Source organism: Myotis lucifugus, unplaced genomic scaffold (genome assembly GCF_000147115.1).
Source record: "Myotis lucifugus unplaced genomic scaffold, Myoluc2.0 scaffold_8, whole genome shotgun sequence".
In the NCBI taxonomy this organism is placed as follows: Eukaryota; Metazoa; Chordata; class Mammalia; order Chiroptera; family Vespertilionidae; genus Myotis; species Myotis lucifugus.
Genome location: NW_005871056.1, coordinates 15,933,236 through 15,957,914, shown reverse-complemented (window position 1 = coordinate 15,957,914; position 24,679 = coordinate 15,933,236). Strand labels below are relative to the sequence as shown.

Sequence of the window (24,679 nt, the reverse complement as noted above, 5' to 3'; positions counted from 1 at the left end):
CAGGGGGCAGACACTTAATGCAGGAGCTGCCCCCAGCCTTCAGGCCCCAGGCCAGCCAAGGTGGGTGCCAGTGTTCCTCTCCTCCCCCCATCACCCCTCTGGTTGCCCCACAGATCGGCCCTGATCGCTGGCCAGGCCTAGGGACCCTGCCCATGCATGAATTTCGGGCCTCTAGTGTTATTATAAATGCAAAGCTCTGTCAACTTGAGTTTTTCTATATGTTTACTTAACTATACATCTTGAGACCTCTGGATGTTAATACATATAGCTTTACCTCATTCTTTTTAATAGCTATGTAGTCCATTATCTAGATACACCACAATTTATCTACTCCAATACTGAGGAACATTTAGGTTGTTTCCAATTTTTCACTATTGCCAAGAGTTGCAATGAACACACTATATAAATCTTGGCACACTTGAGCCTGGATATCTGGTGGATGACTTCCAATAAATGAAACTATTAGGTTAATTTGTTTAAACTTTTAAACTGTGCTGTGTGATTTTCCAAAAAGGCTGTACCAATACATTTACACTCTCACTAAGTGAGTATAAGAGTACCTATTGTCCAAAACTCACCAGCACACCACCCAGCCTCTCTGCTCACCTCAGCTCTCATCCATTGCCCTAAGTGGGCCATTGTCAGGTCTCCTGGGCAGCAAGTCAACAGTTATGCTGCTCAGGGTAGCTTGCCACTGCCACCCCTCCTGATCCATGCATTCATTCATTCATTCATTCAGATATTTTTCTAAGTGCTTACCATCAGCACTCAAGCTTCCCTGTGAAGTAGGCAGAGGTGAGGTTGTTATTGCCATTTTATAGACACAGATACTGAGGCTCAAAGAGGTTAAGGCTTCATTCCTTTGGCCCCTCTTCTTAAGGAACCTCTGGCCCCAGAGCCAGAGTTGTACTCCACTGATTTTTCCTAAATACTCACTGGGCAATAATAATAATAATAATAATAGCAGTTGGACAGAGGACTTTAATATATCCTCCTATCTAATAATAGATAAACATGGTAATTGACCATACCTTCGCTACACCTCCCATTGGCTAATCAGCACAATATGCAAATTAACCTCCAACAAAGAAGGCGGTTAATTTGCATACGTAGGCTCCAAACAGTGGAGTGAAGCCTGACAACCCGGGGCTGGCAGAGCAGTGAGGCCTGACGTTTCCGGGGCCGGCTCCGGCCAGAATTCAGCCAGAGCAAAGGCCTAGGCCCCGGGTGCCAGAGGCAAACCGGTGTCAGCAGCCAGGGGAAAGGAAGGCCTATTGCACGAATCTCTTCATGCAACAGGCCTCTAGTATTATAATAAATAACTGACATTTATTAGGCACTTGTATGCAAAGCATTGTTCTAGGTATTTTTACACATGTTGACTTATTTCAGACTCCAACCAAATGAGAAAAGGGAAGTAACAGGAAACTCGCTTAGGGCACTCTGCCAGTAAGTGAAAGAGGAAAGATTTGAACTTGGGCAGTGTGGGCTTAAGAGTCCATATTAACCACTGCAGAATATTTTCATAAGGTCCTCATTATGAGAACTAGTTCCATTTTATAGACATGGAAATTGAGTCTCAGAGAGGCGAAGGAACTCATTCAAGATTATGCCGATTGCCAGCGGCAATTTCTAGCCTTGAACCTAGGTCTTTTAACCCCAAACCAGAAGGGATCACCCACTGACACTTTACAGAGGAATAATTGAGCAGACAGGGCAGCAGAGCAGAGGTTTGAGGATCTCAGGATGCTGGACCTAGTGGGCCTTCATCAGGGAAAGGGGGAGGCGGCAGTGGGTTTGTATCAGCCAATCAGAAAAGGGTGTGAAAATGAACTCCAGGCTGAGTTAGATGGCTTTGCCTACCTAGATCTGAATGCTGGGCTTGGAGAGACAAAGGAATTGAGACAAAGACCAGGTTCCCCACCTGAGTGCACCAGTAATTGTTCCTTTATGGTACTAGTTGGTTACAAAGTAATTAGGTTTGTAATTAGATGACAAAGAGCTGGGATGTGAGGGAAGAGGAGATGAGAAAAGAAAAAATATAAATGGGAAAGGAAGGAGAGAAAAGAAGGGAAAGAAATACATTCTCTTTTTAAAAATATATTTTATTGATTTTTTACAGAGAGGAAGGGAGAGAGATAGTTAGAAACATCGATCAGCTGCCTCCTGCACACCTCCCACTGGGGATGTGCCCACAACCAAGGTACATGCCCTTGACCGGAATCGAACTTGAGACCTTTCAGTCCGCAGGCCAATTCTCTATCCACTGAGCTAAACCAGTTAGGCAAGAAATACATTCTTTCCGTTCAACCATGAAGACAGATTTGGGAGGCAACACTTGTGGGTCCTGGGGTCCAGATCCATCTCCCTGAGTCTGGAGGCCTCCAGGGCAGCACCCAATGCTATTCATCTCTAAGTTCCAGCCACCAGCTGCTCAGTGAGACTGAATGAGTGAGTGAATCACCGGAATAAGCCCACATTTCCATAAATCGTTCCCTCCCAGGCCGAGCAATTCTGTTCCTGCTCTTGGAAACAGCACCCACTCAAGCCCTCCTTGGACCTGGGAAGTGAAGTCACAGGCACAAGCAGTTCTGAGGGTCCACCTTGAGTCACACAAGGCAGCTGTCTTGCCTTCCCGGGGCATTTATCCACCCCGGGAGCCAATCTCCTCTAACATGCTGCTGTTTCCACGGATATTCTCCTTCTGTAAATCAATAAAGAGATTGTACTTCCTTATTCAGGAGTAAAAACAAAATGTTCCACATAAAAAAGCAGGCTAGTGCTCAGAGGAATCTCCCATGGCACTCAGCACAGAGTGAGGACCCAGGATAGGGCTGCCAGATAAAGTACAGAATGCCAAGGAAATGTGAATTTCAGATAAATAGAAAACAATTTTTAATATAAATACATCCCAAATATTGAACATGATATACATATATTTTTAAATATATTTTCATTGATTTCAGAGAGGAAGGAAGAGGGAGATAGAAACATCAATGATGAGAGAGAATCATCGATCAGCTGCCTCCCCCACTCTCCCCTCACTGGAATAGAGGCTGCAACCCAACCAGGAATCAAATGACCTGCTGGTTCACTCAACCACTGAGCCACACCAGCTGGGCTCAATCTCTCTTTCTTGATGTCTTGTATCTGTTTTCTTCAGTGCTGGCTTAATGCTCAAGCAGTCCCCCCCACACACACACATACACATGGAGGCAAACAGGGTCTCTAGCCAGAATGACCCAGGTCTACCCTCGTGGAAAAGAAAGCACCTCATTCCCAATAGAACCCAGCAAAAGTGCCAGGGCTGAATCTCATTGGCCAGAGTTGGGTCACATGTCCCATCTTTGAACTAATCACTGTGCCGCAGATTGTCTAGGCCTCAGTGTGTGGGTAGGGGTGGATGCCCAAATGAACGTGGAGTGCTGTATATAGTAAGAGAGGGAATACATGCCTATAAACATGCAGATTGCAAAAATAGTTGCAAATTATCCCCCTGCCTATAACCACACCTCTTTACGATCTGAGTCCTTCCATCAAGAGGTGGACTTCTTTTTCAATCCTTCTGTCTGAATCTGGACTTTGCTGTCTTGCTTTGGTCAATGTGACATTAACAAAGGTGATGCAAATAGGGTTGAAAAGTGCCCATACACTGGAGCTTACCCCTGTTCTTGCTGCTCTTGGGAACCTTCTAACCAGCACCATGTGAACAAACCCTAACAATCCTCCTGGATGATGAGAGACAGTTGGCCAAGTCACCTTTATCACCCAGCTGACACTGAGCCACCTACAAGGCATGCGAGTGAGGCCATCCTAGACCACCCACTTCCTTACCACAGAGAGCAGCTCAGCTCGTCCTGACCAGAAAACGGCTCAACACACTCACTGGACACGGTCAGTGTTGAGTATCTTAAGCCACCAGATTTGGGGGTGGTTCGTTATACAGCAATAGGTAACGGCGACAGTGATCTAAAACCACAGTGACCCTCCACAGGAGCCTTCTGCTTGCCTGGGGCTGGCTTGGGAGCCCCCAGATAGACTTGCTCGAGCCTCAGCCCTGACGGTCCCTCCTCCCCCCGCCCCCAGCCCCCCAAATAGCAATCTTCACCTGCTCACTTTGATCCCAATACCTGTCTCTACTCTGCTTCCGATCTGGTACTGACTTATGAGTGCCAGCGGCAGAGCAATCTTTCTTGTGAAGAGCAAGTCCTGTGCGATTCTCCTGGTCTCTGTAGGCTCCAGGCATTTCTCCTTACAAGGAGGCAGCCATCTACCCGAAACAAAGTGAAGGGCGTGCAGCTGAGTTCCTGTGCCAGGGAATCTCCACCATCTGTCATGGTGTCTGGACACCGCTTCCCCTTTCAAGCTCCATTCTTTGGCTCTTCAAGGCTGTTTAGATCCCCAAAGCCCCGTGGGAGGGTTGAATGTTCCTCTGGGGTTGCTAAAGCAGGTTGCACCTGTTACCTTACAGCACAAACACACTCGCTGTATGCAATTACTTAGTCTCCCCAACTAGACCTTCTGTGTCCTAGCACAGCTGTGAACGTAGCAGGGGCCCACCAATGCTCACTGGGTGGATCACCTGGAAAGATACCAAATGATGTCTGGCCCAGGGGCTCTGGGGTCCTGGGACACAGGGAGTGCCTGGGGCTAGGGGAGCAAAGCAACGGACCTTTGAAAGGAGACAGAGTGGAAATTACCAAAGACAGAATTCTCACCAACCAGTCTGGTCTATGGGGACTAAGAGCACACGACTTAGAGTCACATGGACCTCGATTTGCATCCATGCTCTCCCACTTCCCATGTGATCTGGGATAAGCCACTTACCTTTCAGAACCTCAATTTCCGCTTCTGTGAGATGAGAAGAATAATGCCTACATCTGAGGGCTGTAATGAATACATTTTTAAATTTTTGGAAGCACCTCTCAGGGTGTCCGACACATAATGAGTGGCTGCCTATGGCAGCAGGAGTAATAGTTATAATTATTGCTGTTATTATCTCTAGGACACATTATTAACCAGAGGGCATGGAAGTTAAGAGCTTTCGCTCGGAAGTCAGACTGCCGGCGTTCAAATCTCAGCTCTGCCCCTCACTAGTACTAGTGCACGGAGTGTGGTCCCCACGAAGAGGAACCAGAGCCCCTTGGAGACATCGCTGATCTTAAGCCTTTAGCCCTCAGCATCTTATTGCGCCCAAAATAAGGAAGTTGTCAAAAATAAGGTCAAAAACACAAGAGCCAGCTTGAAGCCGCTCCCACTGACTTCAGCCTCTGAAAGACCACTGGCTGCAATAGTCTGTGGGAACCTCACGAAATATTTTAAAATCCAGGGATTTCTAATGAGTCTCAGCAGAAAAAGGAAAATCCCTCATTTGCTACTGTTGGAGGTAGTCATTACATCAGCTTCTCACTCTGTACGTTGATAAAGAAGGGGAAAGAATTAACCATGTATTCTTTTCCAGAAAGATCTATACTTTAGGGAAATACTAGCCCTTGTAGATGAGAATTCGATCTTAAAAATATAGAAGAAACGATAGAGTTAGAAAAATGGCCATTTTGCATCTTCTAATGAAACATTAGTGTTCCAGGCAATGATCAGCCATGGGGAGAGATTGTTGGGGAACCGGATATTCACCAGGTTCCAAATCATCAAACCACCGTTTAGCTTCTGCTCACAGGGAAATGCAACTTTTTAATGGAGGGATGAGGGTGAACCCACCTGAACCTATTGGTTAATCTTCTCCAAAAGTGGGTACCAAACAGGGAGTGCCTAGATGAAGACACATCATCTAGGGAGCATTCTTGCCAAAAATGGTACAGCCGAATCAAATCAAATGTTTAGATCCAACTTTAGTTTATAACAGTGGTTCTCAACCCTCCTAATGCCTCGACCCTTTAATACAGTTCCTCATGTTGTAGTGACCCCCAACCATAAAATTATTTTCATTGCTACTTCATAACTGTAATTTTGCAACTGTTATGAATCATAATGTAAATATCTGATATGTAGGATGTATTTTCATTGTTACAAACTGAACATAACTAAAGCATAGTGATTAATCACAAAAACAATATGTAATTATATATTCAATATTTGCTTTCCGATGGTCTTAGGCGACCCCTGTGAAAGGGTCGTTTGACCCCCAAAGGGTTCGTGACCCACAGGTTGAGAACCGCTGGTTTATAAGATATTCATGGACGACAGCAACCAGGGAGTTGACAGCTCAAGGAAGCAACCAGACAAACCCTGACTGTGGGGCCTTGTACGAGAAAATGAGCCAGATTCTTCCAGAGGACATGAGGTCACTGTTCTGGAACAAAAAGGATTTAAAAGACATAACCTTGTTACAGCCTTGTTTGGATCCTGATTTCAACAAACCAACCTTTAAAAGACATTTTTGGGAACAATCCATGAAATTTGAATATGAATTAGGTATGACATTATACTGACAAAATATTACTAATTCTATTAGATGTGATAATGGCATTGTCATGTAGAAAAACGTCATTTTTAGAGATGTGTGCTGATGTATTTCAGGATAAAATGTCATGATATAGGTGATTTATTTGAAATTTTAAAAAGATAAAGTAAATTTGGAAAAAGTGTAAATAACTGTTAAGTATAGATGATAGATATAATGGGTTAATTATACCATTCTCCGTATTCTTCTTTACGTTTGAAATATTTCACAATAAAAATCCGAGATAACTCATCCCACCTGCCATTTTACAGATGGCCACATGGCGACAGTAGAGTATCGGGCTGGGTGTGGACTCAAGCTTTGAGGAAGAAATGCGGAAGAGCAGTCACCCCATTCATTCTTTATTCTTTTATCTCTTCTCATCTTTGCATTTGACTTCCCAAAGGGCCCTAAGCTGGGCGAATTGAGGACAAAGTCAAATGAACCCCTGCCCCTGCCCTGCTATAGCCACTTGTGTAAATAGTGTACCCAGAAGGGGCAGTCACCAGGACTTGGGTCCTTGCAGACGTGGATGTCTCTATGTTTGAGGTCACTGGAATGGAGACCTTGGCTGGACATATCAGAAACAAAGAACTTAACCCAGGGAAGAGGGAATCTGCCACCTGTGTGAGGTAACCTCTTGTACGTGCATTCAGATAGATGTACACACTTATCAACTGTATGATCTTGGAAAAGTCCTTTACCTCTCGGAACCTTGTGGGGCTAATAATAGTTCATACCGTATAGCTTTTGTTGAAAAGGAAGGAGTTGGAGAGACAGGAGCTTGTTGACATTGTTGAACACCTGGATCCGGTCCTTCCTGAACCCCGTTTTATTTTCATTCAGATGGAGCAAAAATTATTCCTTTCGTTGAAGGCAAGCTGAGTTGGGTGTTTTAGTCCTGACTTAATGTGTTCTCAACAGCATGACGTAAACTAGAAAGAGCCAAGCTATTTATCATGACATCAAAAACCTATGAGCACCGGTCTAAGTTTGGTTAAACGAATAGGCATTTGAAGAAGGAAAATCTTGTTCCATAGATAACAGGACTCTGTAAATTGCCTATAAAGAAGGTCTACAGGTCGGCTCCATGCGTGGGCCACTGATCTCCATATCAGGAAGAATTCCAATAAGCCCTTGGGGGTGGGGGGTGGGGGGGGTGGATGTATGGATGAGCAGAGCTGGAAATCCAGAGACAAAATGGCCTGGGGGTATTCGAAGCCCATAAATAATAATAAAATGCCTCCATCTGCTTTATCAGCCCTCAGGTACAGAGAAGCAGGTTCATCATAGTCCAGGGCTCCTGACACTGCATCATAGCCCCATACAGTGTTTAAGTCCTCAAGCAGCACTCCAGCCTCCATCATTAAGAAGTAGCTGCAATCTAGAAGCCAGAGATCATTGTTTAACAGCAATAAACAGGACCGAGTAATGCCCCCTGTGGACACCTTTCAAGGGCTTCTCATTGCTCTGACAATACATTCTCGCTGTGGCTCACAGGTGCTGCCTATGCCTTCCTCCTTGCCAGCTGTTTTCACATCTCTCACCCCCAGCCCAGCCACATTGGCCTTCAGTCTCACACACCAACCTCTTTCTCACCCCAGAGCCTTTGCCGTGATGTTTGCCCTCCCGGTCACCTCTCCAACCCCACATGGTGGGCTCCTTCTCAGGCTTCTGTTCCCAGTTTCAGCTTCTCCTCAGAGGGACTGTCCCAACCTCCCAGTCTGAAGCAGGAGCTGATATCCTTCCTCCCCACACCCTTGGTGCTTCCTGTTTTGTTGTGGTCATTGTTTGATCTCTAGTATTTGACCATAAAATTCCACAGGGATCTTGGTCCACTTTGCTCATGGCTACAGCCCTGGTACTCACCGGAAGCTTGGCACACAGTAGGTGCTTAAGAATAATTTGTTAAATGAATGAATGACACCCAAAAATGTGATTTTGTTTAAGTACTTAGCCCTCCTCACTCAGAAATGGCATTTCCCCCCAGTTGTGGATAGATATTCATTTTGTTCATAAATATTTATGGAGCACTTACTATGCTGGGCGCCATACCCTGTGGAGATAGTGTGACCAAGATAGACAGAAACCCCAATTTTCTGGAGCTTACATTCTAGTTTTGGGGGAGAGAGACAATGCATAAGTAAACAAATGAACAGAGTAAATTTCAGTGATGATAAATGCAATGAGGAAAATAAAACAAATAAGCCCAATGGTGACTGGGGGCAGGGACAGATCTAAACAAGGTGGTCAAAGGAGGCCCCTTCGAGGCAAAGACATGTGAACAGACACTGTAAGGGAGGGGAGGAGGCGGCAAGGAGAAGAGGCTGGGAAGAGCCTGGCAGGTAGAGGATGAGCAAGGACCAAGGCCCTGAGGTAGGAAGCCCTCAGTGGGTTCCAGGCGAGGAGGGCTCAGGTGGAGAATGCTGAGGATGGAGGGGAGAGAAGCTGAGATGGGCAGGGGCTGGGTCCTGGGGCAGAGGGTGGGGGCTTTGTGGGCCACAGGGAGGGGTTCAGAGATCTGATTCCAGGCCCCTGGGGCGGCTGAGGAAGGTTGCAGGTGAGGCCCAGCGCTGGTTCTATAAGGCATCCTTCCTTTAGCACAGTGGTTCTCAACCTTCCTAATGCCACGACCCTTTAATACAGTTCCTCATGTTGTGGTGACCCCCAACCATAAAATTATTTTCGTTGCTACTTCATAACTGTAATTTTGCTACTGTTATGAATCGTAATGTAAATATCTGATACGCTATATGTGTTTTCCGATGGTCTTAAGCGACCCCTGTGAAAGGGTCGTTCGACCCCCAAAGGGGTTGCGACCCACAGGTTGAGAACAGCTGCTAGCATCTGCTTCTTGAACCCAGGCTGGACCTCTGTTCTGGAGTGGCTGGGAAGGCCTGGGGCGCTCTCATCCCCTCCCTGCCTCTTCTTACAATCCTTTATTTAAACACAACCTCCCTCGCAGCGACAGGAAAGCTGCCACTCCTGCGGCTGCTGCTGGTCTCTGCTGCACTCTGCCCACCTCCCACGCCATCCTTTCCACAACCTTCCGCTGGGAAAGCCCTTCTGATGGCCTCTCCAGGGGTGAGTCCCCGTGGCTGCACACGTTGAGGCAGTGGCAGGGCCATTTCTAGGCTTCTCCCCCTAAGCACACACACCCTTTCTCGCCGTGGTCAGCAAACCGCGGCTCGCGAGCCACATGCGGCTCTTTGGCCCCTTGAGTGTGGCTCTTCCACAAAATACCACGTGCGGGCGCGCACGTACAGTGCGATTGAAACTTCGTGTCCCATGCGCAGAAGTTGATATTTTGTGGAAGAGCCAGTGTTTTGCGGAAGAGCCACACTCAAGGGGCCAAAGAGCTGCATGTGGCTCATGAGCTGCGGTTTAGGGGATCGATATGAAATGCTCACTCGTGTCAGAGGCAGGACACTGAATCTGTCCTGGCTCCTGTAGAGACCGTCTGAGCAGCAGCAGACCACCATCCGCACCACCGCTGCCCTGTGCCTGGCACAAGGCCCCTGAGTGAGGGGTCTTGGGACAAACGCGTGCAGACCAGTGAACCTCACAGTTCCACCCTGTCCTCTGCTCAGATCACACCCAGAGGCCTGTCTGTGCCTGGGGCGTGGGGAAGAACGGCAAAGATCCACCTCCAGAGTGAGACTAAGTGGGACCCGAGCTCCAACTTCCTGGCAGTGTGTCCTTTGGCAAGTTACTTACCCTCTGTGCCATTTCCTCATATGTACACTGGGCAGTCCCGCTTTGTAGGGTGGTCCATAGGATTGCTGAGTTGGCTTTTACATGTGAAAGGGCTCCGAAGGATGCCTGGAAGCTAGTAAACATGTTGGCTATTACTACTCTTTCCTCTTTTCCCATTTTATTGCAAGAAACAGACACCCACTCCGTTGGCACCGAGGAAGGGCATTGAGTGTAAGGTCTCCCAAAGAAGAAGAGGCTCTGGGACAGAGACACAGTATTGGAACCTGGAATTTGCCAGAGGCTTCCGTTGAGTGTCAAGTGGTTACGGTGGGAATAATGGGTTCCCTGAGGCTGGCAGGAGACCTCGTTCTCTTCTGCAAAGGGGCCCCTGCATGAAGATCTTCCAGAGGGTTCACCAGAAAGGAAGGGCCCTGGAATTTCCCTTGATTGTGGCAGGTAAGCCACAATCAAGCTACCTTAATCGTGAGATCCTGCCGCCAACCTGGTGTATTGAGAATGCTCAGTGACAGGCCATACAGTGAACTTGGAAAGAGCATGACTTTGGAGTCAGATAGACTAGACTCAAATTCTGGCTCCTTCACTTCCTAGCCTAACCTTGGGTGAGCCTCTAAACCTCTCAGAGCCTCCGTTTCCTCATCTGCAAATTGGGGTTTAAGAAGGGCACTTAGCTTGGTCAGTGTGGCTCAGTGATTGAGCATCGACCTATGAACCAGGAGGTCATGGTTCCATTCCCGGTCAGAGCATGTGCCCAGGTTGTGGGCTCGATCCCCAGTGGGGGGGTGTGCAGGAGGCAGCCTATCAATGATTCTCTTTCATCATTGATACTTGCATCTTTCTCTCTCCCTCTCGCTTTCTCTCTGAAATCAATAAAAATATATTTTTTAAATTTTATTTAAAAAAGCACTTACCTTCAACAGCTGTTTTGAGAATTTGATGAGAAGTAAAAGGCTTAATCTAGTACCTGGGGCAGAAATGTGATCAGTAAACACTTCACACACACACACACACACACACACACACAACCAAAAAAACCAAACCCAAAACATATGTTAAAAACAGGAACAACACAGTCCTAGGGGCTCTATCAAATGTGTGTAGACAACGAATGCCAAAATACTGCATTTGCCTTCACACTGGAAGTCAGTATCCTGTGGCCTTGTGTGTGATGTTTAAACGTTTGAAAGCCCTCCCTCTGCAGACAGCTCCTCCCACTTGCCTTTGCTTTGACACTTCCAGCTCTGCTTGCAGGGGACACCCCACAGTCACCTCCTCCTGTCAGCTCTGTGGTTGAAGCAGTCCTCCTTGGAAGCTTGATCTGGGAGAAGCACGCACACAGTGTGGACTCGGGGGTAGGAACACCCCTCCGGGACCCCCCCCCCCCCAACCCGCAATGGGCCGCCTCACCCTTTCAAAAAGCCACCGGAGCGCGTGTTTGAGAAAAGTTAAGCTGTTTTATTTCACAGGATAGCTCCACATCAAACCAGCAGGCACCATCAGAATATGCGACAGAGGATCCAATCAGACACTCTATAGGACGGGCGTTGGCTGTAAGGTAGAGAAACAATATCTGGAAGAGGGCAGCACTTCTCATCACGTGGGGACAAGCAACCAGCAATTTTCCGAGGGTGGTTTCGATTTTTTTTTTTTTCCTGACACAGTTTCGGGAGGAGGGAAACCAAAGGAAACAAAATAGACCAGCCACTCTGAAGCAATCAGAACCAAGCCTATTGCCAAACCGTGTAAACAGCCACACTGCCGGGAGCCAGGGCCCAGCAGGAACTCCAGCAGAGCCTTGGTCTAAGGAAGGCGGAGTGCGTTCTGCTTGTTCTGGTCCAAGAAACAGCTTTGTTAGGGACAGTTCACACAGAAAGGAGGTGTCAGCGAGGGGCAGCGCTGGCCATTCGGCCAGTCCCAGAGGACGGGACAGCGGGACCCTGGCAGATCAGCCTCAGAGAGGCCAGGAGCGCTCCAACCGACAGCAGGTCCCTTCGCTCAGCTCCCCTGGCAGTTAGGGCATGTGGGGAATTCTCTATACGAGAGAGGAGACCCCAGAGAACCGGGGAAGTTGACATGAAACGTCAGCATTAGCTCTGCACAGCAGAAAATCAGCTAAGCAACACCTCGGCTCACCCCTTCCTGCCTTTTCCTCCCTGCCAACCGACCGCCAAGCCCAACAGGGCCCGCCCACCATGGTTGTGAGCCAACCACTCCTCTTTCCGGGTTTCTCGGGAGAATGAGGCATTTGCTCATGTGTAAAACCTTCTGGATGTGTGAAAAGTGAGGACTAGGAAGACCGAGAGGAAGAACCGTTACGTTAGTCCTTGTGGTTTCCCATCAGCCGAGGATGTGCGCTGAGTGCCAAGTAACAGCCAGGTCACAGGAAGTCCTTTGCATTGATGCTTCCTGAATGAGGAAGAAACGTACCCACCAAGGCACTCCAAGGGCCTCCAACAGAGGAGCCAGCCCCGCGTCAAGGCCCTTCCCCACGCTGGCTCCCTCTGTGCATCGCAAACCAGTTCTGAAGGGTTTATAAGGCAGATCTCTGAACTGCTGGTTCCAGCCGTGGCCAAAGGTTGGCTCCATTTCCCTGTGTCTCTTCCCACTCGGATTTCTTCATTGAATAGAAACCTGTTAGCCCTTGGGAATCCACTTCTCTCCTGCTCCTCGGCCTGGTGGCCTCAGAGGACAGACTCCCAAGTCTAATGCCCAAGCTTACATATCCCTCCCATTGGTGCTCTGTCCGGGTTCAAAGGCGCTTCAAGGTGAGAAATCGTTAGCACTGGAAACAAGGAAAGGCAAGAATTTTTCATAGAATCCCACAGCTCAGAGCAGCTCTTCAAGAGGAAAGGAAAGGAGAGAGGGAGAGTGGGGCAGGAAGCACGGCTTGTTCTCAATTTTATCCGAGAAAGGTCTTTAGCGGCGACTGGGCCCCGGGGCCCAGGAAACTAGACCAGGAAGGAATTGTCTTTGGTCAGTTTTAAATGAACATCTTGCTGGTTCATTCCTAAAATAGACTGAACATCGGTTACACATAAAGACAAAAGGCCTGACCTCAGGATAAGTCGAAGGTTAAGAAAGCATTCTGTGAAAAGCAAAAAAATAATTTAAAAAAAAATGCCCGTTATCGACAAACTGATCAGCACAGCTTTCAGTAATGGTGATGAACAAGTAGGTAAACACCACTTCCCCTTGTACAATTGGTTATATTGAGGACTACGAACTAGGTTACTACATTTCCCCCACACTCACTGTACAGTTAGGTTTCTCGTATTTGTTTTTTACATTGAACTATCTACTAGGTGCAAAGATTTGGTGAGTGGCATTGGCTATAATTTAATTGTCGCCTTTTTTAAAATTACGATTTCACATTTTAACAGTTACTTTCCAGCATTTAAGCAAAGACAGCAATATATAGTGGACTAACACAGGCAGGAGTCAGGAAGAGAATGCCAGTGCTCAGTGACCGTGGGTGGGACTGGGTGCCTGTGGAGGGACCGAGACATGCAGAGTGCCAGATGAGGAAGTGGGGGGTGCGGGTGGGGGATGCAGGAAAGTATTTTTCCATTTGGTTCTGCGACAAGGCTCAGATTTGGGGCTGGATGAGTGAGATGTGAGCTTCTCTAAATGTGAACTCATCAGCCTTTTCCCAATGGAAAAACAGGTGCTTAAAGAACACAGCTACAGCTCTGCCTTCAGATAATTCAGTAAAAGGCAGGTCCATTCTCAGGAAAGAAAAATGAAGTTAATCAATTCAGAGGAAAAGCCACATGGTTGGACTGGTGTTATGTAGATCAGGCACCAGGTCTGTCAACTCAAATTTTCTCTTTACGTCTGGTAGTCCTGGCAGAGAATGCTACGTTTTGCTCAGGAGGCAACTATATTTACGGTCTGGCAGTATCTGTGGGGTAGGAATGGGATATCTTGTACCCTGGCTGGACAGGATAGCATCCTCGCAAATAAATGACTTCCGCGCCTGACATGACCCCTGCTCTCAGACACCCATTAAATTATGAGCATGGCACAGACTTGCTTTCTTTTCTAAGCTGTACAACGGGGATATATTCTTACGGCCCACAGAGGTGCTTGCTCTGAGGTGCTTTCATTTCCAGGAGCTAAGAGAACAGCTGGTTCCAGGCAAAACAAGGAAGGTCAAGCTTGTGATGGCCTCTCCTTGCCATTCTCTTTTTGGAGCCTTGCTTGCTTCTTCCTTCCACTGTGTGCTCTCAATGTCAATCCTCAGGTGAGGCAGAAGGGCTTGCCACTCCCACACACCCAAGGATTAGTGACTCAATGGGTCCCTCCCTCTGGGGGTCACCTTTTTGCGGAAGACCAGAGGACAAGGCAAAATTCATCTAATGGGGTGAAATGATATCGATGGAATTTCGAGCATTTGTAGGTGATATGTCTGTAGGGCTGTGCTTGGGGATCTTATGAAGCTGGTAGGAAAATTCCACTGCCTACTCTCAAAAGCCATTAGGAGGTTTCAAAAAGGTCTCGGATGGTTTTTAGGCTAAAAGACCTACCTTACTAATGACAATAAAAAGAATAATCGTGTTGGCACAGTGCTTTCTAAACAGCTTACTCGTTTACATTTCATCATTATTATCTTCATTTTACGGAGCAGGAAACTGAGACTCAATGAGGTGCGGGGACATGCCAGAGTCCCACGGCTCCCAAGTGGTGGGCGCTGGGACGCACAGGACTTTTTATTCCAAACCACAGCCATGGACATACTCAGAGGCCTTGAGAAAGAGATGAAGCGTGAGAAGAATAGGGAGGAAACCCTTGGCTTGGCATGAAGGTAGTGAATAAAGGTGGTCCCGTTGGAATCTAACTCATCTGTGTCCCATTATCCATAAACAGCCATCTCTGGAAAACCAGGAGATGCAAAGAGGAAGCAAAACAGAATCGAACGAGGGTGATCCAGAGGCCCTTTCCCAGCCAAGAGGTGAAAGCCCTGCTCATGTACTTGATGATCACACCCCCAATTCTTTCACCATGTTTTCACTTACATTAAATGCTCTGGAGAAGGCAGGTGAAGGGGCAGGGAAGGGCGAGAGGGAAGCTATTTCACTTGCATAAACTCAACCGAAGCATCCTCTGGGACAGGAAGTGCCAAGGACCGCCCCTCCCCGGCCCTGGGCACTTACGGTTCATGCACTTCGTGCAAGAGGCACCAGCCAAAGTGCGTCATGGCCTGATTTTTAATGAAAACGATGTGACTCAGAACCTCCTTGCCTGTTTAGTTCCACATCTGACACAGTATAATTAGTAGAAAGAGGAAAGGAAAAAAAATTAAATACTTTGAAAATTGTATAAGTTAAACCTCTATAGTTACCAGAAATATTCCTACGGCGTTTCTAGGTTTTGAAGTGTTCCATACCACTGTGGTTTTATTATTTTTTTCCCAACCACACATAATACTGTGCTACGATGGGGCTTAGGTTCTCACTACCCCCTTTTCTACGTACAAACACACGGATGCCGTGGTCAGGGGTCTTCCTGCCAACGTCCTCCCGTGCCTTTGGGGGTACAGTTGGTCCTTGGCCTTCAGGTGGAAAGGCAGGGTCTCTGGGTTGGACGGGGGGGTTCCCCACCTCTAGGAGCAGCCTGCTTGGGGACTGCCTGCCCCACCCTTCATGTAGGGGCAGACTGTTCTGGAAGGCCACGACTTCTGGAGACAGTGGGAGACTGTGTTTGTTTTTCTGCAGCTTAGTGGTATATTGCTTCATTCGCAGTTACTGTGGGCCTCTAAGTTCTCCCAGAAAAGTCCCTGCAAATCCCACCAAATAACAGCGGGAGATGTTTGGTGGCATGGGTCTGAGGTAAATCTAAGTTTCGTAAAAAGAAAAAGGAGATCCTATATACATTTAGTATGTGTCCCGATCTAGTATATGTATATAGATGCATAAATATATATATGTACACACACCTACAGACACATACATACATATGTATGTGTATATATGCACACATATACATACATACACACATATTTATGTATGTAGAGAGAATGTCGAGAGAATCGTTTTCCAGTGACGATATGCCGGCGAAGCCATTGACCATGTTGCCACAACCTAAGGACACGCTCTAGCTGGGGCTGCTCTGCTCCCGCGCCTGCTCCAGCTCCAGCTCCTGCTCCTCTGGCCTCCGTCACGTCACACCCGCGAGCTGGATGGAGCTGCTGCCCGCGCTAGGCCTCAGCTCTGCACAGACATTCTTTCAGGCTGACCTCTGGCCCCGCCCGGTGAGGCCAGGAGCACTGGGAAGGGCGTGGAAGTCACAGAGGCCCCCCCGGCCATGGTGCGCCCCAGCCTGCGGGTCACATGGTGCCCGACTTGTCCGCTGAGCTGTTGGGGAACATCTTCTCGGTGGGCGTCACGGCCGGGCTGCCCACCCCTGAGCTGCTGCTGCTGCTGGACCGGTGCTGGACCGTGGGCCGCACGGGCCGCACGGGGGGCGGGCGCAGCTGGGCGCCGGCCAGGCGGGCGGACAGCGCGGGCTTGAAGGTGGTCATCATCTCGGCGGAGGAGCTGCAGCCGCGGCGCACGGCGGCGTCGGGGTCGCGGATGGCGATGGTGTGCAGTGGGCTGGCGGGCTCCGAGCTGACCGGGCCGGGCGGGTTCTTCAGGGGCTCCAGGGTGTCCAGCACCACGTCTGGCGCCTGCTTGACCGTGTTCTGCCTCTCGAGTTCCCGCAACTCGTGCAGAGCCGTGCTCATGGTCTTCTCTATGTCCTGGGGGCAGAGAGAGCTCTGGTCAGCACCCTTCCTGGGCAGCGTGGGGGTGTCTGAGGGAGGTTGCCCAGGGGCCAATGGCTGGGGTGGAGACTGAATCCCCAGGGTGTCGCCAGTTGGGGAACCCACATGGTGGTGGCCCGCACACTGTCTGAACAGGGAGCTGACAGTGAGAGCACGTCAGACTGCTGGCTAAGAAAGGCCAGCTCTGCAGCCAGACAGACATGGGTTCAAATTCTGGCTCTGCCACTTCTTTGCTGCATGACTTGGACAAGTCACCTCAGCTCCCTGGGCCGCAGATTACAGATCATTAGAAGACAGACCTCGGAGCTGGCTGAGTATGAAATGATATGGTCCCTGTGAAGAGCAAGGCCTGACCCCTGGCACACATTAAGCGCGCACAAAGCACCAAGCCAAGCCCCGCCCCGAATAATTCAGTCCATCCCCACACGTATCAGGTAGGAACTACCATTAAGCTCAGGTACACAGGAGGATGGGGAAGCTCAGGCTGGTTAAGTAACTTGTCCAAGGTCACACAGCTACTTAGTAGCACAGTCTAAGTCTCAACCCAGGTTGTCTGTCTCCAAAGTCCACGCCACTAACCATTATTATTATTTTAAAAAATCCTTGCCCATAGAAAAATTCCTTGGAGGTTAAATATCAGAATGTTCACCTCAAAGTGATGGGACTGTTACGTTCTTCTCTGTTATAATCAGGAACTTTTGATTTTTTTAAAATGGAAGTCTTATAAAGCGACAAAAATCCGTATCTGCCTACGTAATTTCCTGGGAAGTTTTAATATTTAAGCTCATATGGATGAGAGTGCTCTGAATGACACAGAGCGAGGTCATGGCTGGCTCATCCCTGCCTCTTCCAAGGCCTCTGTTCCCCTTCCAGCCAGTAGGGGGTGCTGGAGCTGGAAGCCAGCATTTAACTTCGGAGCCCTAGGCTAGGACTTTTGAGCAAAGACTCCTTTGCCACTTGCAAGTCTCAGTTGCTCAGCACCATACTTTGTTCATCTGTTGAAAGCCCACAAGTTTATTGTGAAGATGGAATGAGATAATGGATGTGATGAAGCTTTGTAAACTGCCAGACAGTGGTTTTTAAAGTCCCTTTAGCCAGAGTCCTTGGTTCACATCAAGCACATGAGAGGAGCTGCTCAGGCTGAGTTGGACCAGAGCACCACGGACTGGGCCACTGAGGGGACAATTAAGGATACTGCTTAAAACCACTGTTGGAAGGTCTGTGCACAGCCTCAATAACCATGATGACTATTAAGACTCACTGCTTTTCTGCCCAGGGGCAAATCTGGAAAATCTACAGGTCTGGTCAGACTAATGGGGTTGGAGCCTGGGGATGTCCTGGCTGCCCCTCTCCATACCCACTTCTTTTACCTCCACCTTTCCTCCCGTTAGCAGGTGGCCTAATGCCTGTCCTGGGCCCCTATGACACCCTCCAGTCTGGCGACAATCAAGGTCCCAGCCATCTTTTTTAGGATCTGTTAAGAGCTATTGATAACTAGCTAATGGCTAATTAGATAATCCTATATAATAAAAGCCTACCTAATATGCTAAGTGTCCGGTCGACTATGCAGCTGTTCAACCAATTAAAGCATAATATGCTATTGATATGCCACCAGGGGGCAGACGCTCCAGCCAGTAAGTTAGCTTGCTGCTGGGGTCCAGCCGATTGGGACTGAGTGAGATGGGCCAGACACACCCTGGAGCCCTCCCGTGGTCCCTCCCCTGCTGGCCAACCTCCTGCATCCTTCCCCAGCCCCAATCGTGTACCAGTGGGGTCCCTCGGCCTGGCCTGCACCCTCTTGCAATCCGGGACCCCTCAGGGGATGTCAGAGAGCCAGTTTCAGCCCGATCCTGCAGGCCAGGCCAAGGGACCCTACTGGTGCATGAATTCGTGCACCAGGCCTCTAGTCTATATATATAAAAGCCTAAGCAACTGGCCGACCGGCCAGTAGCTATGACACGCAATGACCACCAGGGTGCAGACGCTCAATGCACAGGCATGGAAACATGGAACAGACTGATGAATCTCAGAGGGAGTTGGGAAGAGATTAATGAAAGATCTTATATGCATACTAGAGGCCGAGTGCACGGATTCATGCCCTAGTGGGTCCCTCGACCTTGCCTGCGGAGATCAGGCCAAAACCAGGTCTTCGACATCCCCCGAGAGGTCCTGGATTGCGAGAGGGTGCAGACCAGGCTGAGGGAGCCCACTGTTGCACGAATCCGTGCACTGGGCCTCTAGTATTAACATAAAGCTAATATTAGCTTTTAGGCTTCCCCATAATACTGGCTCCTTTAAGAAGGGGCCTTTGGGCCTTTACCTACAGGATTAGCTGTGGGGGATTTTCTGCATGAGGGGAGAGAGAGCAGTCTCTCCCCATCTTTGCCTTCTCCCAAACCTGCAGGAATAAAGTCTACTTTCAACATGCCACTCTGCTTAAATTAACTCCTCTATTAACTTCACTACTCTTTGTTTGCTCTACTCCAGTGTGAGCTGAAAGGTAAAACTTCAATAAATAAAGTGCAATTATCGCCCTTCCACCACCATCCCTCCCACCACTACCACTCTACCCTGGCAGAGTGTGAGCCAGAAAGACAGAAAGCTCAGAGAAAGATCAGCTGAGTAGTTTAGGCAGGAGCCTGGCATTAGTCTGAGGGGTGAGCCATAATCTCCAGAGTGGAGCTGCAGAGAGGTGCTGGCGGGTGATGGACTTCCGGCGGGTGGGATAGGAAAGGAGTACTTTTCAGCTCCTCACAAATTACATCTTCCCACTTTGGATGGCAGTGTAGCAAGTTCCCCAAACAGCCTCTTCACTGGGTTCAAATCTAAGTCCTAAAGGGTATTTTGAGACCAGAGAATTTCTAGTAGCTCCATCGACCACTTGGTATTTCCTTGCCACGGCTCCTTTTTGTAGTCTGAGAAGGCAGTGCCAATGCTGAGCAGGCTGGAGGCCATCTAGTGCCCCTCTTGGCTATTTACATATTATCTACCATGCTTTCCCATTTCACCTCTGTCCATGAAAGGAGCTTTTGAATGGCAGCTATCAAATTAGAGAGTGTGTAGGTATGTTTACAAAGGGAGAAAAATGCATAAAGCATTTCCCAAGTGTGTTCATTCTTTAGGCTTGTCTTATGAATGTGCTGTGAATAAAGCCCAAAGAAGTCTGGGTGTGCCCTCTTCTCTTTTTGGAGATTCATAATACACATACTTCAACATACTTAAAGGTTCTAAGAAATCTTGTAGACAAGGCATTCAACTTTGTCAGACAGGAATTTCCCAAAGTTGGTTGACAACAAAACACATTTCCCCTCTCCCCCCATTAACATCCTGTGAACTAGCCTGCTGTGGGAGCTACTTTTGGAAACACTGGCCTAGACTGCACTGCATTTGATTGTTTATGTTAAGGGCTCTGGGCCTTGGGGAACCCACTCCCCATCCTGGCTCTTACTAGAGCTTCGGGTAATGGTGGATGCTAGGGTGATGCTCCCCAAGGGGACAGCCTTGAAGGATGGAAGGACAAGTAGGTCTTCCTCTGCGGGGCCATGCCAAGGTGCTGATCTTCAGGTGTCCCTCGGGAGTGGGCATCAGGACATGGGGCCCAGCTAGACCCTGTGGGTGTGAGCAGGAGTTCTAGCTGCTGGATGAGTTGTTTCTGCATTGGTTTTCCCCGGGGAAACTTTCCTGGTCTCCTTTAGAGCACAGCCCCCAAACCCACAACTTTCCCCTTCCCCTTGTAACAGGGATTCAAATACCACTCTCTAAGGAGCAATTCTCACAGCCAAGAAGGTTCTGGCTGCATCTTCCCTTCCAGCGTCAGCTGTTTATTCCACCTAACCTCTGTATATCGGGTCATATCTCCACCCTCCACCCCAGCGTCAGCCATTTATTCCCCCTATCCTCTGTATCTCAGGTCATAGAAGACCCCCCAAGAAGTCTCTCCCCCTCTGAGCAATCCCTACATTTTAGGCTCTCAAAATATCACATACCACTCTTTCAAAGAACCTGGCCCAACTGCCATTTCACAGCTGTGTTATTGGTTGATGTCTCTTTCTTCTCTAAATTAGGCAGGGCCTGGGTCCATTCTAGGTCATCATTGTACTCTCAGTGCCTAGCCCAGTGATTGTCACACAATAGGTGCTCAATCAATATGAGTCAATGAATGAAATGAATGAATGAACAGATAGATGAATGAATGAATGAATAACTCAGCTATGCCTTCTCATGGAATCACCTGCCATTCCTACATCTCCAGCTTCCAGCCTTTCCCTTAGTCAGGAATTCCCCCTCCATTCCTGAAGATTAAGGGGGGCTCTTCAGTCTTCACAGGAACCCTAGCCTGCAGCAGCACCCATCCAACTTCCACTCCCATGGGGAGGCCAGCAGGCAGGTGGGAAGCCAGTTCCCTATCTATCTTGTGTTCTGGCTTAGTCTTAAGCCTGGCATTAAGGGCAAAGTGGCCCCCCCGTCCACAAGTCCCCACCCTGCTCCCCCTCTGGGGGTCTCCACCGGCCCGGCCTGCATTCCTGATGGCCCTTACTTCTGCCAGGGCCTCGGCCTCCAGGGACTTGTGGTCCCCCAGGCTGCTGTGCCTGGTGGAGCCGCATGTCGACCTCATGGAGTGCCCTTCTGAGAGCGCCTTCTTGTCAGAGTAGTTGATGCTGCCAGCGCTCCCGAACGTCGCCATCCTCCGCTTCTCGGGGCTCTCGATCCTGCCCCGGGTGAGGGGGATTTTGTGGGGGCTGCTGGGGCAGGCGGCGGCCCGGGGCGGCGTGTCTATGCTGGGGCCCAGGCCCCGGGGTGGGCTGTGTGTGTCGCCCCCGCTTCGGCGCCTGGGAATGGCTGCTCCATCAGATCGTAACCGCACTCTGCAAAGGAGCCAGGGGGCAGGGGCATGGGGCAGAGGTCAACCCTGGCAATCAGAATGAGTCAGTCAACCCCCAGGCTACGCACTACACACTAGTCACTAGTCTAGCCAAGGTATAGTAAAGCCTCCTTCAGCCAGACTGCGATTCCACATGAAAGCACCGGCTGAGCACGGGCCTCACCGGGGGACAGGCTTAACCCGCACACAGGAGGGAACCAGAGCATTGTTTCCAAGCTCAGAGGGTGGTGGTGCCAATTCCACAGTGAAGCTGTTAAGTCAAGGCCAGAGGATTTCAACCTTAGACTGCTTTGGTGAAGGTTAGTTGGGCTCGAGATACGTTACTAGTAAGCAGTTCAGACATCGCCATGATGCTGAAGGGCTTCTAACTGGTCTGAAGCATTGAGGCTTTACTGTACCCAAAGTTACCCGCTCCCCTGCAAGCACAGGAGGGCCCCCCTGGGAACAGAACACAGCCCAGTATTGTTACCCACCCCAACCTCCCCAGCAAAGGGCTACTTCTAAGAGCCCTTTTCCAGATCTTGGGAAACAAGTCATCCAAGAGGGAAAAGTGCATCATTGAACATGCCTTCCGTGCATTTGGACAAAAGGGACACATGAGGGTGAGTCCTTATCCTGCTGTCACAGACTTCCCTGGGTCCTCTTTGAGGCCCCATTTTATTAATCTGTCAAATGGGCATAATATTCCTTGCCCACCTTTGAAAGAGGTTCAGTGGGTATGAAAGCACTTTGAAGATAAAAGGTTCCACCTCCTGGAGATTTTGCTACATCCCATGGAGGCCACCAAAGAGGGAGGAAAGCTGCAGTATCCAGGGGGTGGGGAGCAGGGACAGAGTGTTGGAATGGATTGCGACCACGGGACCAAGTTCAATGTGGTCAGCAGCGCTTTAGGTCTTAATGCCACCAGCCAAGCTAAGCACTGCCTGTGGGTACCCCAACAGGACCAAAGCAGAGGCACTGGAGAGGAAGAGGTATTGAGAAAAAAAAGAACAAGGAGGAAGTAGATGAGGGAGGGAGAGGAAAATTAAGGCAGGAGAAGATAGAAATCCGCGCCCCCCCCCCCCACCTCCCCCAGAAATCAAGGGACCATGACTTTGTCATCTACCTATCCCAGCTTTCCACTTTCCCTCCCAACTGTATCATCTATCCCAGGACCCCAACTGTTGGCTCCACTGAATAGAATATGCTAAAGGAGGCACTGGGACTTCTGAAATAAGTTCATAAACGTATGTTTCCATTGTGAGGGAATTTTTTGGCTCTATTTGCAAGCACTCATATGTGTAGGCTGGTCCCCTGACCTCTCCACCGAGTAAACAAAGAAAATTACATTTTGAGAACCTGATTAGGAAAGCAGTGAGAACTGTCAGGTTTTTGGTCCTTTTTTTTCTTTTCCTTAATAGTATTAGTTTTTAAACTACCACATACTTTGGACCACACCTGTATGCAGAATAAGGAGCTCAGTTCCCTTCTTGGCAGAAAGGTCATGTGACACAGCCTGGCCCACACATGGAGAGTAAAGAAATTGGCAAATGTGCTCCCACCAGATAAATCGGTGGAGTTGAGTGTCAATTTCCCCCACACTTGAGGGGGTGTGAGTTTTGTGTTTATATAGCACACTTCAGGGAGTATATAACCTTTAAATTTTTAAATATAACTACTTGGATCTTCAACGGAAAGTGGAGGAGGTGCAAGAACTAGAGAGAGAAGTTGGAAAAATACTTGCCAATTTGTAATCGCCCCCCACCATTTATTATTATTATTTAAAATAAAAAGCACTGATTTGCTAAGATATGTCTTTCTTCCTCCTTCTCTACAGCCCCTGCCCCTCCCAGGTGTGCTCAATGTCACCTGTGGGGAACAGGGTCCACAACAGTCTACGTCTCTCCCTCCTGCCCCCGTTTTCCTCCCAAATCAGATACCAACAGGCGTGGTACTAGCAGAAAAAGAATGAATCCGTGTTTCCTACCGGCCCATCACCCCCCCAAAGCCGTAATCCGAGATGTGGTCCGTGGGGGACTGCAGGTCGTTTTTGGAGGAGGCCTTGTCGTCCAGCAGTGGCCCACTGCTGGCCTCACTGTCCGCCTTCTGGCTTAGGCTGTCGGAGAAGGCATCATCCCTGGGGAGAAGGACAGATGTGAGTTGGGAGTGCTCCAGAGGATGTGCCGGGCTCTGCTGGGTCAACATACACCTCAAAGTTAAGATACACCCACAGCTCGGGGTGAGTCACCTCCCACGTCGTTTCACCACTACGCACCAGCGCTCCTAAGTCAGTTTCTCCAGCAGAACTTCCTCCTCTGACCCACCACCCCATGCCTACCTTCTCCTCTCCCCTCCTCTAGGTTCTTCTCTCCCAGGGGTGAGGCAAGCTAAATAATGCTGGACGGTGTGTTGGAGAAATGGGGAGCGGACCCTGCAAGCTGGGCACTGAGTGCCGACTCTCCCCGTGGTTCTGTGAGGAGTGCTTTAGGGGTAAGCAAGGGAGGGAGAAGGTGCCGCCATCCCTCCCCTCCTCACCCAAGGCTTGAACTGTGAGGTGGCTGGAGCTAGCTGGATGTCTCTGCCAGCCTCCTCCCACACCCTCTTCCTTCCAGTGCCCTGTCCCTGTCCACAGAGGCCTGGGGACATCAGAGTGCCAGGAGCCCTCCCTGTGGCATTCCTCGTGGGATATGCCCATTCCAGACTTCTCTGGCTTCAGACCGTCCCTTCTGCCACCAAAACTTTGCCTTTGGCCCCCTTCCTTTGAGGTCTAGCTTGGTGGCTGCTTCCTTGATAAATCGGTTCCATGGAGCCTGACCAGAGCTCAGTGGGAGTGTGTGTGCAGGAACCCTCAATAGCTTTCAGAGAATGGAAGGTGTGGACT

At 49.1% G+C, this 24,679-nt stretch overlaps 1 protein-coding gene across 1 annotated transcript in view; it reads right to left on the bottom strand.

Moving 5' to 3' along the window:
* Positions 1-11,608: 11,608 nt before the first annotated feature.
* The window catches only part of SRGAP3 (SLIT-ROBO Rho GTPase activating protein 3), a 224,737-nt gene continuing 211,666 nt past the window's right edge, over positions 11,609-24,679 (bottom strand). Inside the window, exons 20-22 of the mRNA XM_006083900.3 lie at positions 23,786-23,935; positions 21,475-21,802; positions 11,609-16,913 (exon numbers count right to left, since the gene is read on the bottom strand). Coding sequence (XP_006083962.1) covers positions 16,500-16,913; positions 21,475-21,802; positions 23,786-23,935 — 892 coding nt within the window. The 3' untranslated portion in view covers positions 11,609-16,499. The remainder of the gene's footprint in view (positions 16,914-21,474; positions 21,803-23,785; positions 23,936-24,679) is intronic.